A 19,825-nucleotide genomic window follows, 5' to 3' on the forward strand; every position below is an offset into this window, starting at 1 on the left:
TTGTGAATGTGGTCAAGACAATGTGAAGACACTGCTGCAATCCAATGAGAGAATTCAAACATTTTAAATCCATTTTTATGTTCAATGAAATGTGCTTTAAAATTCGTTTATTATATGTTAAAAAGGAAATAATAATAGCCAATGATAATGTGCATTTTATATTGGAAAATATAAATATATTAGACATATTGAATATTAAACATTTATATTATGATTTTGAAATTCGAAAATGTATAACAAAAGAAAAATCCCATTTGCATATGCAATGATAATGTGCATTTAATATTAAACATTATTTGCATGATTCGAAATTAAACATTTATATTGTGATTGTGTGGAATTGGAACATTTATATTATGTGCGGAATAAATAATTCTAAATTCTTGGTATGACAATGGATATGTGGCATTAAACATAATTAAACAATATTTTCAATTATTGAAAAGTCTTGGGTTTGCCGTTAAACGGCCGGGTGTCTTTTTTTTGTGTATGTGTGTGTCGAAAAAAACTTGAGAATACTTTATTGATATTTCGGTTGCTTGGGTTTGCGACGTGGAGGTCGAACCGCTGTCCTAAATGGAGATTCATCGCCATCGCCTAGGCTGGAGGAGCTCTCTCGGCCTACAATCTGTCTTAGCAGCTGCTTCTGTTCCTCAAACTCATTGAAGAGCACTTGAAACTGATCTGGAATTGGCAAAGAAAGAACTTCATTCAAAGTTTTCAATACTCATACCACAAGCTACCCGATAATATGGCCATCTCTTGCCTCATCGTATCTACAAAAAAGGAAAGTTAAAGATTATTATGGTAACTTTACATCCTAGATAGATTTACTACCTCTAATGTGTGCCAGTAACTTCTCGTTATCCATACAGGAATCGCAGTGAATACTTGTCTTTGGGCTATCTCCTACCATATCTCTTAAAGATATTTAATAAAAATATAATATTAGTGCAAATAAATAAATATTATTCGAATTTTTGTACACTTTCTAATTTCATTTCATTTACTCAAAATTGCATAATTTGTTTTGATTACAAAATTATACAAGTTTGAATTTCGTTCGTTTATTTTTATAGAGATTTATATTGATTTGATTTTCTTATTGTTTATAGTTTTACATGATGCTCCCTTGTTGTTGAGTATTACAAGCATTTACACACACTTCTTAAAGCCTTTATACCAGTGATGACTTAAAACAAAGATTAAATATGTTAGTTACAAGCAATTTGAGTATTCAGCTTCTTAATCCTAATGATTCTTACTTAGCACAATGAAACTTAATTAAAAACTAAATTATTTCTATTGAGTACAATTTGTCTCGATTGGTTTTTAAGGTGTTTTTGTCTCGTTTTATATTATGACCAAACTACGCTGTGTTTATTTCATGTAATATTTATAAATATGCATTATTAATATTTATAAATATTTCGCCGCTCGCATTTGCTCCCGATCGCAATGAGATTTTTTGATCGGTACCCAGGGGAACACCACGGGAAGGCCATTACAATGGTAATGGGGTCACCCACACACACACATACACGCGTATCTTTTGGTGACCTACGAGTCGACTTGAGCTGCTCCAAAGCAGCTCCCAAGTTCCCCAAAGTGAAAACTGTGTAAATGCACGAAGAGGAAAATAAATAATTAATCAATACTAACATTTGAAATAGAAATTATACATTTTTAAACGAGTCAAGAAACTTATTTGAAATTAAGTTTTTTCTGCTTTTTTTTTATTATTTAGACAGCTATAAAACTATCACAGTGTCAGCACTGATTCTTAACCAAAGGCCCAAAATAGACAGCCATGGTGCCATTGAAACGCTTTCAGGCTAATAATAATTTGGTGCACTTTGTCGAAATCTAGGGATATAGTACGCTTTGCTTTTATGTTTTCTAATTAATTTCAGCAAATTGGCACAGGTGCACTTTTACACTGGCACAATTATAATATGTTTAACGACCGTTTGGAACTTTTATAAATAAAAATAGTTCGAAATTTATATTATATTGTTAATAATACAAAAACGTATAACATTAATAAGCAGTTTTAGCTACATATTAAACAAAATTATGCAACAAGTATTAATTTTATAGCACGAAATTAATTATTTGTATTATTGCCTTTGGAACGGAAGATATCCAATATTTGTTTTTATTTAATAGTTCGCCAGCACACCCAAAATATTCAATTAACACGGATAGGTTTAAAAAAAAAGTAATATATGAAGTTTTAGAAATTTTCATAAAAGTCTGTATAAATGCGTTGTAATAATTTTCAACCGCTCGATCTAAACGCACGAAACGAATTAAAATTCTCAAATCAGGGAATTTATAGCAAACTAGTCGCTAGTCAGCGATACATCAAGAGAAAGCGAGAGAGCGAGAAAGAGAGCTCCGCATCCAACGAAAAAAAAGGGCCAAACATTTTTGCACTCACAGATAAAAAGTACGCGCTACAAAATTCCGCCCACCTGGCACTTGCAGCTGTTGCTTCCCACTATTTTGGCCTTTTGCGAAAATTGTAGTTTACTCAACGAACTGCCTGTGAAATGGTTAATATGGGCAAGCATTAGTACAAGCATTCGCCACCAGAAGCGTTTTAAAAATGTACACTATGGTGAATATAAATAACTGAACAAGTGGATTGCATGTGACTGTTGGTGCATAACTTCGCTAAGCAAATTAGTATTCAATACAAACGCTAGGGGCGCTGTGTAGCGGCTGGCTGGTCACAAATTGTGACTCACAATAGATATCGCAGCATTGGCTGAAACCTTGTTGGTGAAACATTTTCTCCGCTGAAACGTTGTTAGTGAAACATTTTCACCGTTGCTAGTCAACACTCAAACGACAGTGGTGAACTTTGCTACTTAGTAAACGAATACCTAAACGACAAAATAAGAGACAGCAAAATTCCTCGCTCAACTCGTATTTTTTATAACACCCACAAATTCCACGCCCACAGTGACATTGATACCAAAAGCCTCTATTAACATTGTTGAGCTCGTTTCGTGTTAATCTGTTGCATGGATAAAATCACGCCTCAAAAAGAAAGGCGACGACGACGAGTTGTGTCATCATCAACCAGACACGTTTTTTGCCCACATTCTCCTGCTTTTTCTATTCGTTGACTGGGCTTATTTAATATTGAATTCAAAATAATATTTGTGCTGTCACAGTAAAAACAACATTGTTGCCACATTTCTGATTGAAAGTTGAAAGACACGCCCCATGACTTAAGCTGTTTGCGTGACGAAAAAGGATATGTTGATTGAGCTTTGCTTATATACTAAGTATTATCTATAAATACTCAAATTTCATTGAACTCGCTAAGGAAAGGTGTGAAGAGCAGACATTTGACACATTCCATAAATAAACTAAATATTTTTCTTTCTAAATCAGCTTAGACAACTGGATTGAAGTTCAAAAGCTAAAAGAATCACTGTGAAAAATAGAGTATTAACAATTTAAGTTCCCTATTGAATCTTTTCTTAAAGCCTAAGGCAAGAAAAACGGAATTGCAAACCTATTCACTCTCCTTTCTTCAACAAGGCTTTCTATATGTTTTATTAGGCGTCACTCGATACATCACTTTAATATCATTCTCTGGTAATAATAGTTTTCTAGAATTAACTTCACTCACATTTCAGTTTTCAGTAGTTAATCTTAAAGTTATTTAGTCACAAATATTTAATGACAGGCCTAGGCACAACTGAAACGCATTTTTCTTACACATTCCACAGCGTCAACTTGACAGCTGTGAATGTGGCAACAACGACAGCAACATGAACACGAGTCGCCCCACAGGGAGACACTTAACATCCATATTATGCAAAAATTTGAGGTGGGCAAGTGGAATAAATCTTAAAGTCGTGTCAAAAGCAAGTGAGATTTACATAGTTTGTAAAGATTGTGTCATTTAGGCTTTGTCTTAGAAGTGATATTATCTATTTAAAGAATTAAAAATGAGATTCTAATTATAGAAATTAAACTTGCGAATATTATATAATGTATCGTTGCTGGCAAAATATTGTTATCGGTTATCTTCACTGTAATCTCATATATCTTTCTTTATCGTCCTAGTAAACTTCATTATCTTTACTGTCCCACAATGTACTCACTGAGGCTGTAAATTAGATTGTGATAATCAGCATGACGAGTTTTATTGCCGTTAGCAATAAACTAATTAGTTGTGTCTAGCAAAGAGACACAAAATTATATACACAATATGCTAAAAATAAAGTGAAATTATTCCATTTTTTCAATTAAATGAATCCAAATTATTAAATATATTGGACCTTAACTATATGTATACATCTGAAATTTTTAAAGTAATTACATTTGTATTGCCATTTTCTAAATTCATAAATATGCATATTATTTAATATTTTTGTTGTGGTTTCTTTTTGCAATCAGTGAAAGTGAAACCTGTCTCGACTCTGTTTTCTAATCATCTCATAATATTCATTCTTTTCTCCAGCAAACGTCACGTTATGCCAGCTGAAACGGCATCTGTGTGTGTGTGTGAGTGTGTGTGTGTTATCCCAAAGACAACACAGCCATTAAGGGCAATTACAAGTTGTCTGGTCCGACTTGGGAACCCCTTGTCTCTATGAAATTCAATTTCACAGATGTTTTTCTCTAAGAATGTGACAAAATGAAATGGCAATAACAACAAACTAAGTGAGTAGACCACAAGCAGTCTCCAGATATTAATTACTTAGAATAGTGAATAGAAGAACCGTACGTCTGGGAGAGATTAGCATGTGAGTAAAGCTCACAAACAAAGCGAATGACATGTTACATCAAATGAAAACAAGTAAAAATGAAAGAAAAACAACAGCAAGCAGCAAAAAAGTAAATAAACAAGAATGAAAATGGAAATGAAAACAAAATGCAGCAACATGAAAAAATAGACTACTAAAGCAATAAGAACAGAGATAGCGAAATTGATCGACTAAAAAATGCGCTATACTGAATAATTGAAGTCGAAGAACGCTAGATGGCTAAAACGATTTTGAGAAGACATTTCGACACGAACGCTAGATGGCGACAGTGATTTTTAGGAGCTATTTATTTCTGTGGCAGGCAGCGCTTATCTTACTTCGACTTTCTGCATCGTTGCAGTATAACATACCCCATTTTATTGGCCCTTTTAAGACGCACAGGGTATAGGAAAATAAGTAGAAAAAATCGGCAAACTCAGCGGTCACGTAGCGAAACGAAAGCGAAGACCAAACAGAGCAGTCAACGGACAGACAGACAACGCGGACCGATCAGAGACGTTCTAATGAGAAAGCTGACCAGAAACTATGGTTTTTCGGCAACCGAAAACCCCAAAAACGAGATGCATGTAGGTGAAGCGGGACAGCAGGGGGTGGCGGTGGCGGTATCTCAATCTCAATTGGCAAGAAAGTGAGAGCAGTGTTCGAGCTGCATTCGAACAGCATGCGAATGAGTCTCTAGAAGATACGTGTTGCGACGGGGCGACAACAAAACAAAAGCCAAACGCTGACCGAGCAGTGGCAACATTTCCATGGAAACTGTCAGAACGCCAACAACTGCTGCATCGATGCTGCCAACGCTTTTGCCAATGCTGCTGCTCTGTGGCTCAGTCATCAGGTAAGCCAAGATAATCTTCAGCCACACCTCAGAAAACACCCAAACTCATCATTGAACTCAGCTCACCAATGGATAAACGCGAGCTGCAAATGCTGGAGATGATGCGCAACATACTCGGAGTGGACAGCCCCGATTTGGCAAGTGGACGTAACCAACGCTCGCATCCCATGCTGTTTGCCAACTCCGTGCCATGTGAAGACAGCTTGCCGGAGGACACCAACGATAGTTTCAACTTCTTCGACGAAGATCTGGATGATAGCGACGAATGCAATGATTTTGGACGCCCTTGTGAAGAGCCGAAGCCACCTCTTGAACCGTGTCCCAATCCCTTGGTGCCCATGGATCATCCGTGCTTTGTGCGTGTAATTGTGCTGCGGACACCTTTAATGCGACACGATCCGTGCACAAATTTTACCTTGGCCATGCAAGCAACGAGCACAACTAGCACGACAGCGAAACCGAAAGGCCGCAAGTGCAAGCCAAAGGTGAAGAAAGCGAAGCCCAAGCCCAAGCCGGAGCAGCGTTTGGCTAGCGTGAACAACATTAACAGCACAAGCAGCTCCACAAGCTCCAGCACCTCGACAACAACCAGCACTGTGAGCACCAGCATTGAAACGACAACCGAGCTGCCAACCACAAGCTCAACAGAGTCAGAAACCAGCCCGACAACAACTGAGGAGCCTCCCACAACAACTGAGATGACTACAACAACAACAACAGAAGAGCCCACAACAACTACAACTACAGCAACAATCACAACAAGCAGCACTACTCCACTGACTACGCCAACGACAACAACAACAACCGAGAGCATCGTCTACTCACGCAACAATCAACTCAAGTCCTTGCGCGGCAGACGCCGCAAGCAGGGCCGACGACGTCCGAGTGTGCCGGATGCGCCCAGAATTAAATTGGATGGCGCCATGCAGTCCAGCGATGCACTTCCGGTATTCCAGAGCACCGAAGTCAGCGAGCTGAGATCACGACCGGAAACCACAACAAAGCCAAATGATTTAGAGACAACAACACCGGAATGCGTGGAAGAAACAGACGAAGTGGAGGCAGAGCCGGAACGCAAAGCCGCTGACAACGAAACTGAAGGTAGGTCAGGATAATAAAGTGAGTTGCTAAGACGGAGAAGCGTAAATTCCCCTGCAGGTATGGAAGCTCTAGAGTAATGATATGACAAACAAAAAGTAACTGTAAAAAGGACGTTTTGATTGGAGCAATCCTATGGCAGCTAATTAACAGTTCTGCAAACCTACTAAAGGCGACATATGCGCAACTGATAACAAATAAGACAGATCTGTGCAAACTTAGCTAAAATTTATATTGAAGACCTAATTGGTAGGTCAAGAGGAAAAAGTGAATTATAGAAGAGAAGAATATTAAGCTGGGAAGTTCTAAACGTCACAAAACAAATAAGTAATTCATTATTAGGTCATACAAATATAGTGAAAAGGAAAGATGTTTCAAGTTTTAGTAAGATAGCATTAAAATTGATGGATTAGTTAGATGGCAAATAAACAGACAGAAAATATGCCTTAAATGTGTATCAAAAATGCCAAGAAAACACAATTTGTTTCCTTGAATTTTTAAATCCAAAAACATTATAAAGTAATTTAATTTAATATCCGATATATGTTTTATTTACAAGATAAAGGAAGAATCTTATAAAGTTTTCATTACGATAACTTCCCAATATAGTACGCTAACAAAGATATGTACAGACAGGCAGCAGGAAAAGAAATAATGTCTTTCACAGAAAAATTCTTATAAAAACATTTCACAGAACTGGTTTCAGGCAGCGAAGATTGCGAGGATGCTGAGGATCAAGACACGAACCTCTGTCCACAGTTTTCAGCGCCCGAGGAACCAGGTGAACAAAGAAGCAACTGATTGATTGTGTAAAAAAGATAATGATTAAATACTTTTACAGCCAACATGCGCCTTCCACCCGCATCGCGGTATCGTAAGCCCGTGAAAAACTATGTGGAGCCCATTCTGTACGAGGGTCAAGGATTCGCGAAGCCAAGGCAACGCATTGGCATGCTGCAGCCCCAACGTCGGGATTACTATGTGAGCAACAAGCAGATCATGCCCAGACCGCGACCCAAGTACCGCGAACCTGTTCCCCATTCCATCTATATGAACAACATTATTCGTGGCGTCAAGTGCAGCGACGAAGTGCCAGGACATCAGCACTCTAATCCACATCCTCATCCGCGACGCTATCGCAATGGCAAGCCAACGGGCCCAACACAACGTGGCTGGCTGAGCAGACGCCACGGTCCAGGCTATGCTCCAGCTGGCTTACAGCCCACTTCAAATGGTCACATTCGACAGCGTCCCAATCCACTTTACGGCCTTAGCTCCGCTGAAGATCTGGACTCTTATGGCCACGACAGCGAGTACTACGACGATGCCTCAGCAGAGCGCCTCAACTGGCCACGAGAGCATCATGCACCGGGCTCATCATCGTCGCCTACTGTGGATCCTTGTCAGGCCGAGCATCGTCAGGAGCGGGAAAGGGAGCGAGCCAGGGAGTTGGAGAGGGAACATGATAGAGAGCGAGATAATGATCACATGTTGCAATATCCACAACCTGTTGCTCCACGTTTCTTTACCTAGGCTAAGGCTACAAAACAAATTGCAGTACTATAAAGCACACAGTAGCATATTAAGAAACTGCACCACAAGAATAAAGCTAGTTAATAAAGTAAACATTACAGGGTATTAGAAAGTCTATAGGTTAGAGCTGCATTATAAACTAATAAATGAAAGCTAAGATTAATGAAATTCAGACATTATTTTAATTGGAACAGCAACGAATAAAACCATATTACAGAATATTATAATGTATCAAAGTTATATACGAATAATTTTAATAGAGCTTAGACAAGTCTAACCAATTCTGAATAATATCAAGAAAAGTAAGTAATCAATCTGCTCTATAAATAATATATAAAACTAAAACAAATTTTAATGAAGAAATTAACAAAATATGTTATTACAGGGTATCTAAAAGTATAGCTATGTTACCCGGCTGCTCTACAAACCTAAACACCCAAGCCAATTTTCATGAGATTTAAATATTTCTAATGGCTTTCATTAAAGTACAGAGGTTAAAAATCGGCACTCTAATGAATATACAAAACTAAAGCTAATATTAAATGAAACTCATATATTTCGTTTAGTTTACAGTAACAAAAATGTCAGCAATTAAATGCTTGAAACACTTCTCCAATAGAATGTCAAAGTTTAATTGAATTGTCATGCCTATACTTTGGTGGTCAATTTGCTTTAATTTGATGGCTTCCAAATGATGGCACACTCAGCACAAGTTTATCCATCAGCGACGACCACTCACAAAATAAAATATCTGAAACCAACTACATAGTAATTAGGTAAACTTCAAAAAGCTGTGATGTATCCAGAATGTGATTGCGACTTTTGACGCGTCGCCTACGTCAGCAGTGGGAATTCAATTGGTTTATAAGTATCAGTTCAACGGCTCAATGTATGAGCCTTTCGAATGTCCGAATGTATCTACGATGGGAACCAGACACGCGCTCGTAATGACAATTCATGGCACAAAATTTTACTAGCTGGGCGGTCACCTGATTATTTGTACATTGAGACATTATGCAGATTGTTGACAAGAGTCGCAGTAGCACAGTAACACAGAGATCCCAGCAAATTCAGAGGTCTAATGATAAGGCCAAGGCTGTGATTGATGAGTGAACCACAACTGCTCATTACGACAGTTGGCTAAGTGAGTTCACACGCACACGTCTCATGCAAAGTTACAAAGTGAAAGCAGCGCCCTGCTTTTAGATACAACAATGTCAACAATGATATTTATAATACGTATTTGTAGCAAGGATGTGAGAAAAGTGTATCTATAAATAAAGAGATAATCCATTTTGAGATATATTAATAATATGCTCAAGGGAAACTACGTCAGTCCTTTGTTGGCTTCAACCTTTCTAAATCTTTCAATTTTATAACTTTAAAAATCTAAACTTTTAGGCGTTACTTATTGTTTGACTGACATATCTAGTCTCAATATTTTCAGAAATACAAAAGCTAAAACTGATCAATTTTGTTAACATAGTTTTTATCATTTTAGAAGTAGCTAAAAATATTCATATTCATATAATACGAAAGAAAACATTACTCAAAAAATTTAAAATAAGAAGTCCTCTCTTTCTTAGTCAAAAATTAAAAATTGTTTTAATCCTCATTTCGAATACATTTCGTAACAATTGCATTTAATACTCTAAAACTATTCAATACATTTCCAAAGTTACTAATTAACTGAGTTAAGACAGTCTTAGCCTAAGTAAAAAATTTCAGACCGATTTCTTCTTAAATTCTACAATAAATTGCAGAGCGAATACAGAGTATCTCACAATCAGGTTCTTCTTTTCCTAACATTCTTTCTCTTTTAATTGCAAGTTTTGTTAGCGCTTCAAATGTATTTATTTTTAATATCTTTGGAACTGCTTATCGTAAATTCCCCATTTGCACTTCCTGTATTTGTCGTCGTTGTTTATGCGCTGCCACAAAACATATGACTCGCAAATCGTGCAACAAAAACATTCATATCACACCACTAAAAAATCAAAAGAGCGGGCCCCAAAGGAGTTGCCTCCAAGCGTACAAAATGAAAACAAATTACCACCGCCCCCACGCGACTTTGCTATCAAAAAACTAGCGTTTAACTCACGCTCTCTCTCTCTCTCTGTGTGTGTGTCAATCTCTTTTTATGTCTCACTCTCATTCTCCCAGTGTTTTCTCTCTCTGACATTGTAAATGTCACACAGCCAGGACGCTGTGAACGATTGTTGCGACGGCGCAAGAGAACGCTAACAGAGCGAAAGAGTGCATAAACACACACAGAGAGAGAGAGAGAGAGAGAGAGCGAGTGGGTGAGAGAGGGAATTGACAAGCCGAGTCTAGGCCTAGTGGGCAATGTGTACTGATTTTCAGGTTCTCCTGGCTTGTGGCACAGTGCGGACGTGTTTTTCAGTTCGGTCGGAAAAACCTGCACGAAATAGGAACCTGATAGCTAAGAAAAGTGCAAAAGCAAAAAGCGTTCAAAACCCATTTAGAAACATCCACCAAAAGTCAATAAAAATAAAATAAAGAAAAGTAAAACCAAATGCCAATTAAACGAAATCTTTGTAGCTACCATTTTGTTATCAAGTGTTGTGTACGTGACAGTGTGTGTGTGTCTACCTAGAGTTAAATTGAGCCCAACACAAAAAAAGAAACAGCGAAACCTCAATCAAAAAACCCAAATCCGTACCCTTAACAAAAAGTGCATTTAAAACGAACATAGAATCTTTTAGCCAAATAAAACCAAACCCATATTTAAATTGTGTATGTGCGGTGTGTTGGCCATTTATGTTAATCAGCCCAGCAAACTGGCTAAAATAGCAAAGCAAAGCAAAAGGTGTGAACCAACCACAACAACAACAACAGTAGCATCGTCAGCGTCAGTTTAACCAAAGCCAAAATCGATAAAATTGTTAAAAATAAATTCCATCATTAGAGGCGAGCGTAATTTATGCTCTGGCAAGGAAATAACGTAATTCGCTTAATTGAAAACGCAAACACTGCCACATAACGAGCTAACATTCAAGTTGATTGCAAACAAAACCACCGTTTCGAAATCTAAATCTAAAGATAAATACCAAATGAGCAGCATTTAAAAGGAGAACATCCACAGCAGCCACTGTAGTAGCAGCCACTGTAGCAGTAACTAACTGGGTCAGTTAACGGCAGGCAGCTACTGTTGCCAAGTTTCTTCCTGCCACTCCTACCTTTCACCCTCTAGCAACAACTACAACTACTTCTCCTACTCCTCCGTCAGGGCATCCTGACAAACACGGTAAGTTGAGTTGACTGCTCTCGCTGGGGGGCAGCAAAAAAGTTTGCACTTTTACTCGACTCTGCGTTTGCTTGAGATAGCTTCACTCGAGTAGGAAGAAACCACAGTTTATCTTCATTCCAGCAGGTGTCTTACTTCAGAAACTTTTAGTCGCACTCTACAAAATGTTTAAACTTACAGCTTTATGTGCATCAACGAATACTTTTTGTTGTGATCAAGATCGAAAGAAGCCCCATAAGTTACTTTCTGATTTATCAAAAGAAGCTGGGTAAATTTGTCATGACTTTATATAAGTATCAAATTACTCAGAAGCAATTAACAAGAAGCGAATGCATCGAGTCCCAATAAAAACAAGAGTTATATTAAAAACAGAACAGAATGATTAAATGCATTAAAAGTTGGTCAGAATTTGAAATCAAACAATTTTTTTTTTAAATATATTCCATATTTATAGATATATATTTTTTTAATTTATGTATACAATAAAATATGAAAAAAACTCACATTTTGCAACTTAAAGCTTCCCTAGAATCAAAGCTTTGAAATTGAAGTTCTTGCTTAATGACTGCAAAAAAATAAAATCTAGTAAAACAAAATATACGTCAATGAATTATATAAAATAAATTAAAGTAAAGTTCAGAAAATTTCAGAAGTGCGTCTCAATTTTTCTCAATTGCAAGTCCAAATTAAAATTTGTGTTTGTTACTACAAAAAATATTCAAAAACGAAAAAAATATTTGTGAAAGATATTATGTAATTTAAAGATTAAAAAAAAATGTTTAAGATAAATCAATATTTTCAACTAAATGGTAACATTTAAATTTTCACTCGTATTTTTGCTACTGAAAGGTGAAATATTTTTTGTATGCACTTTGTAATCATTAAAACTCACAACTTCACCCACTGTGCTGACTGTTGGTGGCGCCAACCACCGAAAGAGCTTAACATTTTGATTAATTTGCAATTTTTGCTCGAAAACAAACAAGTTAATGACAAGCATATCAACATTTCAAGCTGAGCAATGCGAAACAGGCCGAAAAGGTAATCAATGCCTTTTAAAAATGCCTCAACTGTGAGGGGAATTCACGGTATTTGCATTGTTTGCTTTTGTTGAGTTCTTGAATGTTGCATTAGAGTAAATGAAAACAACTGCTGCCCGAATGTCTGGCAGAGCTTTGTTTCAGCTTGATAAGCCAACGATGAGATTCAATAGGCTTTCAACTGTCGCTGTTTTACTTTGGGTTTCTCTTAGACTTGGACTCTTTCTTGGTGTCGATTTATCAGAGAGTGTGTCAACGGGTCAGGCTTTGTTTTGCATGTCCTCAAGCGCTTTTGTTGTCACTTTTGCCTGGCGCCAGTGTCAACTTTAGCTGCTTTTTGGCATTCTAGACTTGCCAAGTACTCAACGCCGTTGGCATACTTGATAATTTGCCAACTTTGGCAAATTTGTAAGCGAACTTTGATGCAGATAACGAGCACACATAATTGGCAAAAAGATCAAACTTGGGCGAAGCATGCAAAAAATAGATTGTAAAGCAATGTTACTAATGAGAAAAAATGTACTTTGCTTGAATTAAGTTGAAATTTGTTTAGAACTCGAAATGAGTAAAGTACACAAAAGAGTTCCTCTTCAATGATTTTCAATAATAACAATTTAAATAGTTAAAGATTAGCGGGAATTCAACTTCAAGTTAGTTAAATATTACACTCAGAGCAAATCAAACAAGTTGAGCTTTATGCGGCGCCACACAAAACAAATACTTAGTGCTGGCCAAATAAAGCTTTCCAGTTAAACTTCACTTCACTGACTGTTAACTACTCGCCACTCACACACACAGTGTCGAATTGACACAAACAATAGAAAAGTGAGGTTACGTTGCGTGGCCATAACTCATATGACACTCCAGCAATGGCAAATAGGGCTAAAGTTTCTGACACATGGCCCGCACAAAGGCCCTGGGGACAAGGACATTAAGGCGGCAGCGTCGTTGACTCCAATCGATGGTTATTTTTATACGGCCTGTAAGCTGAGTCTTTACTTCGTTCTCCTCTTTCTCACTCACTCTCATTACCATTATCCCCAAACTCACACAACACTCACACACGCGCATCTGTTGAGACTGTCAGGCTGCATTACGAATTCATTGCCGTAATTGGTATGTGGCGAAGCTTATGCAAAGAATTCCGATTCCCCTAAAGGAATGGGCAACGTCTTGAAAAATATGTTTGTAAGCCACCTTAAGCCGGCGGACAAGTTGAAAAGTCCTACTATAATTAGCACGTGGAAACGTATGCGTGTGTTTGTGTGCGTGAGGGTAGTCGTGTGTGTAATTAGCTTCCAGCCAGTCATGTCAAGTGACACAGCGTGCTCTCAAAAGTACTTTTGCCTATTCTAGACTAACCTGCTTACAGTTATGCACATCGTCATCTGTTTTATTAACTTTTCCGACTTGCAAATACACTTAAATTTCTCGGGAAATTCATATTTGAGAATTTTTCATAAATTTTCACTGCAGTGCAGCAGCTATTAAACTTTTTCGATAACTAAGATGCTACCGATATGCTGATTAGAGCCACGATAACTTGTCGATAACATCTCTAATTGCAGATCAACTGTTATGCCACTGTTAAGTAACAGCTATGCTAAACAGACCAACTGCTATGCAGCTGTTACGCAATTATCGATTAACCCATTTGGAATGCGATCCCCCGTTGCGAATGCAATTTAAAACGCTGCATTTTAAAATGCAATCGTTCTGGTTCGTTCAACCAAAGAGTTAACGAGCGCTAATAAATCCACGTGTGCTGACATAAATCCTTCGCTATATTTAGTAATGGGCTCGTTGCATGTGTCGCTTGAGTGGTTTCTGGAAAGTGCGTTTCAGCCAAGTGGCTAAGTCTGAGCCACCCTATGAATTCGTCAGGTTACACATAAATATGTGAGTTGTATGTAATCGTGATAGCACGTGTTGTCTGTGGCTTTTGTTGTCACATCTCATCTATTTCGCACCACTTCCAACGCGACCTTACAATGCCATCTAACTAGTTCTCCTCCAATGCCTTGACTCTATTTAACCACATACTCGTCTGTGTTAAAGAAAAATCAATAGCGACAACGTTTTCCTTTCATTTGCTGAATTTAGCACACGCTGCGAAATTGAAAATTTCATTTACACTTGACAGAGGCACACGAGTTTACGCCTAACACTCACCCACATTTTTGCTTTTTTTCTTTTCGCCATCTTCTCCACCACTTCCACCTACAAAACATTCGTATACAATTGCCTTGCCTCATTCGCACGTTTCACGTTTTATAGGTTCAGTTTTCCTATGGGCCACCAAACACACACACACATGCACATACACATCATTACACATTGCCTGGTTACAGTTTTCATATCTGTTATGTGTCTGCCACAAAGAGGAAAACCGAACCAAAAACGTCAACGTTAAATAAGATAATTCAATGCAATGCGCGGATGCCAATGTCGCGTGTTGTCGTCAAAGGGGGGAAATAAAAAGATGGGGAGCAGACGAAAGGGTGATGTAGAGAGGAGTAAAAAGATAAAATCATATGCAAAATACACATAATGTTTGCAGAATAAATATGAAAGGGCAAAAAGCATTCACGAAATGCGAAAATGTCATTTACTGATGCGCAGATAAAAATCAGCTTTAAAATTCATAATTTTATTTTAAATTCATGAAGGTAACTGCCATGAAATGAACATGCAGTAAAAATATGTCCATTTTAATTGAATTATAAAATAAATGAATAAAATTACAAAATATTTGATATATTAAAATTTCAATTTGATCTAATGGAGCATTAAAAACTACTTTATCAAATGTAATATGACATCAAAAAGAAAAATCCTAACTAATCAAAGCAAAATAACTAGAACGATATAAGAAATATCCCAGAAATCTAGCATAGAACATAAAAAGGTATTCCGTTTATACAAAATTGAAATAAGAATAAAAACAACGCCTTCAAGATGAAAAGCTTTTCCATTTGCAATAAGATTAATAAACTGAATATTTTCATTTAAATCGAAATGCAAGTTTTCTTTACAATAAGAATTCTTCCATTTACAGAAAGAATTAAAATCATGAAGAGAAATAAAAAAGTAAAAAACTTTTTACAAATATCATATTTGATCATAAAAACCAGCTTCCCAATATGTCAATAATACCCTTTCAATTAAGCTTCTGGCCTTCCATAAATCGATGAAAGGTTAATGGAAATGCTATTAAAAAGCAACCTCATCAATTTCTAAAATTAACATACTTTCGTTGACCTTGCAAGAGGGTAAACTTGAACATTGAATTAATTGAGTGCATTCCATAATTTGTGTTGGCAAAAAAAAAGCTATCAGTCAATTGCTGTGCAAATTTAATTAAATTAAATTGCATTTGCTGTTACAGCAAAATCAACACGTTACCTCCAACCGCACAATGTCACACACACACACACATGCCGAGTCTTGTTACCACAATGGCATCCTTTTGGCCGGCAAAAAAACCAAAAAAAAACACCAATTGGCGTGCAAGTTGGAAACGTGCTTATAACACAATAATTATGTGTGAAGCCGTAAAGTAAACATATTAATGCAGCAGACAAAAGAGCGCCCAAAAGAGAGCCACCCCGAATGCAGTTCACAACTGTGCTCTGTGCAACAGTTGCAGCCAAAGCTTAAATTAGAAGAGAGGCAAAGAGCGAACGAAACTAGATAAAGAGAGCGAGCGAACGTGCATCGATGATACAACAAAAAAACAGCTGAGCCGGCGCTGCGAGAAAAACTCAAACAGCGTCGTTGTCGTTGTCGTCGTCCATGACGACTTCGCGACGCTTTTAACCCGGCCGGATTAGTCTGGCGCGCGACTCAATGCAATGCGGATTACGGCTGCAGTTGCCACTTCAGCCGGAATAGAGAACTAAAAAAAAGAAGTGATTAAAGTGGAAGTTGAAGAAAAAACAGCAACAAAATAACAGATTAAAATCTGCGCTTCGTTGATTGAATTTGCTGCTTCCCCCTTTTGACTTGGGTTAAACTCCTTTTTAGCCAGCTTCGTGTTGCTTTTGTTCTTTGTGTCTGCAAAACGTCGTGTCAATAACCCGCCGTGTCTTTGTCTCGCAGTCGCCGATGCTGTCCAAGCACAACAACGATTCGCGACCATTTGGAATTTGTTAATTTGCACATTGTTGCGGTGTAGAAAAGTAGCAAATTGGTTGCAGTGTGGTTGACAGCAATGCCGCAACAAACCAAGTCACAGGCACAGCTCAAACATATTCATGGCAATGGGAGATTGCCGAATGTGATAGTAACGGATAGCAGCAGGTAAAACAACTAAAAACAAAACAGTTCACATTTTAATAGGGGCCAATAAAAGCCAACAGTGCGTATGCGTAATGCATGGGTGGAGTTCAATATGCATTTAAAATTGCACTGGCAAAGTAGTTGGCGTAAATGTTGAAGGAAAAAACGTATAACAACCAAGAACTAAATAAATGTAAATACAAAAAAATTAAATTGAAAAATTAATTAATAAACATTAACAAAACATTACACATAATAGAAAATGAATATAATAAAAAATAAATAAATTATTTTATAAAAAATGTCTAAAGTAATGTGTGAAAAGTTAATTGTGTATGAAAGTGAACTAAATAAATACCCAACTAAATATATTTCTAAGTAAATCCTAGGTAAAAACCCAAAGTAAATAATGATATATTTATAACTAGCTACAAAACGAAATAAATAAGTACAAATGTATAAGCTTATTTTACTTCAAATGCATAACTCATGCGTTAGCTTGACCATTTCTCCGTCATTATTACAACAAAACAGTTTTTTGAGTGCAAAAGATTGATACAAACATTTGCTGAAGCAACACAACTGCTTATCATTTTCCTCGAACAATGTAAAAACAGTAACTGCAAATGAAAAACAGCTGCTGGTCGTATCGAATGGAAGATCTAAAAGCATGTTTGTTCAGCGACAGTCAGTGTTGAACAATGCCAGAATGCCGGCTATTGTTTTCAAAGCATTGCTCATACGACATGTTGTACGTAGTAAAATTACACATTTAAAAAAAGCAACGACGTCTCTGTCGCTCTACTATATTTAACTTCACGCTTATTTTTATTTCTAAATTATCACTAATAATAAATTACAGTTATTTATGTGCCCCAGACTCGCACACAATAGTTATTTACATGTCAGGCCAAGCCCAAGTTGCATTCACATTAGCAACAAATACGGAGAGAAAATAAATTTAAACACTCGCTATGCAAGAGATTTAAAAGCACAATAGCTTTTCCATTATACCCATAGACGTATTACTTATAAACGTAGTGCCCCCAATTAAGTGACAATGGGAACTTCCGCGACACGCATATCTACCCCAAAGTATTATCATTAGGTCAACAAATTATGATTTGGAAGCATTTGATGAGCTGGCACGATACCGACTATTTACCGGGTATTGTCATTAAAATGCGATTAGGCCATAAATTAAACTTGATGGCGTCTAATTGAAAGCTCAAATAAGCGCCCAGCAAACGACAGGCCATAAAGGCTTTAGCCATATCGCGTCAAGTGGCAGATGACGGAAAAGAAACAAAAAAAAAATTGTATGATAAAGTAGTAAATGTTTGAGCTTGATAGACAGCAAAGTACTTAATGATGAGTCTCGTTTAAATGACAATAAAAATAAATTTATTTCTTGAATAGAGTACTCAAAATAAACTAAGACTAAATAGAGAAAAATAAAAAAAAAATTTATAGTATTACCATTCTATGCATATAGAAAAAAGATTAAACATGTATATATTTCCAATAATTCAAGTTGAAAGTCATTCAAAAATGTTTACTTACTTCATTGCTATATTAAAAGACTTCAACAAATCCTTTCAATGAAATTTGTAAAGCAACATTAATTAAAAACAAGCCTACAACAAAAACTAATACGAATAAAAGCAATCAATTAAAAAATTCAGCAATAAAAGTGATTCAATTGTCCGATTGAATTGTAAAGCAGAATTATGTTTGTACATTTTGTTATATACATATTTTGTAAGTAAATTAAAATGTTTTGCCAATATCAACTTAAAAATAAATGTCAAACATTTTCGAATCATTTTTTAGAACAATATTAATGTACATATATATCAGTTAACATATTATTCATTATATTCATTAAATTGTTGCTGCTGCAAAAGCAGAACTTTGAGAATTTATATTCTCTCTTTGCTTTAATTTGCCTGTCACAAGCTCGTTCACTAAGCTATCACACTCTTTAATCTTTCGGCTAGAGTGTATGCAAGGAAAACTTCTAGCAAAACAATGGAGTCTGTCGCTATGCTGAACTTTGGAAAACTTTAGCTTACTTTCCGTTTTGTTTGAGATAGTCTCATGTGTGTCTGCGTCTTTGTATGCGTGAGCCAACTGTGTGGGTGGCTGTGTATGTGTGAGTGTGTGTGTGTGTGTGCCATTGTTATTTTTGCTGCAGTGGGTCAATAACATGGCAAGTGCAGATGGTTATTGTCTGGCCGTGTCTGGGGCTGAGTCGCTGATAAGTTCGCTGTGCCCAGCGCTTCCTTGTGCTGTGTTGTTGTTGGTTCAGGTGGCAGGAAGCATTCGATAAGCGAACAATGCTGCTGAGTTGCAGTCTCTCGCTGCTGCTGCAAGGTGTCTCTCTCTCTCTCTCCTTCTCTCACTTACAATCCTTCTCTTTCTCTGTCAGTCTCTCTTTGTTGTTCACTCTCTTGCTTGGCAGTTGGCATTTCTGTTTTGCTTGCCTCATTCTCCAATGCGACATCCACATCCACAGCGCGGGGACATTGATCCCATTTGCCTGGTTGAGCTCCAAACACCCAACCCAACTGTCACCTTCCTCCCTCTCACTCTCTTCCTCACTGAGTGTGACTTATGTATGTCATTTCCGCCATGTTCCGAAGCAGAGTCGACGCCTTAAGCGGCACGTGCCTTTTAATTTTTTATGTGTGTAGACCTTTTAGCCCAAATTTAACACGCTAGCTGATCTATTTGTACTTGTAATATTTTTCAGCATTATTTACTGCTTAATTGTCGCTTCGTTAATTGTTAACGAACAAAAAAAACCGCGTCAAGTGCAAATTGTTTGCGATTAATGCGTGAAATTTGTTGTTTGCCCGCGATAAGCTAGAGAGTTGTAACCATGAGAAAGTCATGCTCTCTTTCTCAACTCGTATAAATTAATAGTTATTATACCCGCTACCCATAGGGTAGAAGGGTATTATAACTTTGTGCC

General features: G+C 37.1%; 3 protein-coding genes across 18 annotated transcripts in view; 2 read left to right on the forward strand and 1 right to left on the reverse strand.

Annotated features, from left to right (window-relative positions):
* Positions 1 to 103: 103 nt before the first annotated feature.
* The window catches only part of LOC132798385 (uncharacterized), a 41,383-nt gene continuing 21,661 nt past the window's right edge, over positions 104 to 19,825 (reverse strand). The window contains exons 1-4 of one of the 3 annotated variants that reach the window (XM_060810230.1): positions 13,930 to 13,964; positions 838 to 920; positions 744 to 776; positions 104 to 684 (exon numbers count right to left, since the gene is read on the reverse strand). In XM_060810230.1, coding sequence (XP_060666213.1) covers positions 521 to 684; positions 744 to 776; positions 838 to 920; positions 13,930 to 13,955 — 306 coding nt within the window. In that variant the 5' untranslated portion in view covers positions 13,956 to 13,964 and the 3' untranslated portion in view covers positions 104 to 520. Of the gene's footprint in view, positions 685 to 743; positions 777 to 837; positions 921 to 2,127; positions 2,237 to 13,929; positions 13,965 to 19,825 lie in introns of those variants that run through there. The other 2 variants (XM_060810232.1, XM_060810231.1) reach the window with 2 other exon arrangements.
* Positions 5,350 to 8,426, forward strand: LOC132793732 (mucin-17). Its single transcript, XM_060803794.1, has 4 exons — positions 5,350 to 5,628; positions 5,690 to 6,729; positions 7,421 to 7,507; positions 7,568 to 8,426. The coding sequence occupies exons 1-4, from the start codon at positions 5,543 to 5,545 to the stop codon at positions 8,257 to 8,259; spliced, it is 1,905 nt and encodes a 634-aa protein (XP_060659777.1). The 5' UTR covers positions 5,350 to 5,542; the 3' UTR covers positions 8,260 to 8,426.
* Positions 10,676 to 19,825, forward strand: part of LOC132798382 (sodium bicarbonate cotransporter 3) — a 30,863-nt gene continuing 21,713 nt past the window's right edge. For 4 of the 14 annotated variants that reach the window (XM_060810217.1, XM_060810213.1, XM_060810216.1 and 1 more), the window contains exon 1: positions 16,426 to 16,869. In XM_060810217.1, coding sequence (XP_060666200.1) covers positions 16,781 to 16,869 — 89 coding nt within the window. In that variant the 5' untranslated portion in view covers positions 16,426 to 16,780. Of the gene's footprint in view, positions 11,528 to 16,422; positions 16,870 to 19,825 lie in introns of those variants that run through there. The other 10 variants (XM_060810214.1, XM_060810209.1, XM_060810221.1 and 7 more) reach the window with 8 other exon arrangements.

This window comes from Drosophila nasuta, chromosome 2L (genome assembly GCF_023558535.2).
Source record: "Drosophila nasuta strain 15112-1781.00 chromosome 2L, ASM2355853v1, whole genome shotgun sequence".
NCBI classification, from domain to species: Eukaryota; Metazoa; Arthropoda; class Insecta; order Diptera; family Drosophilidae; genus Drosophila; species Drosophila nasuta.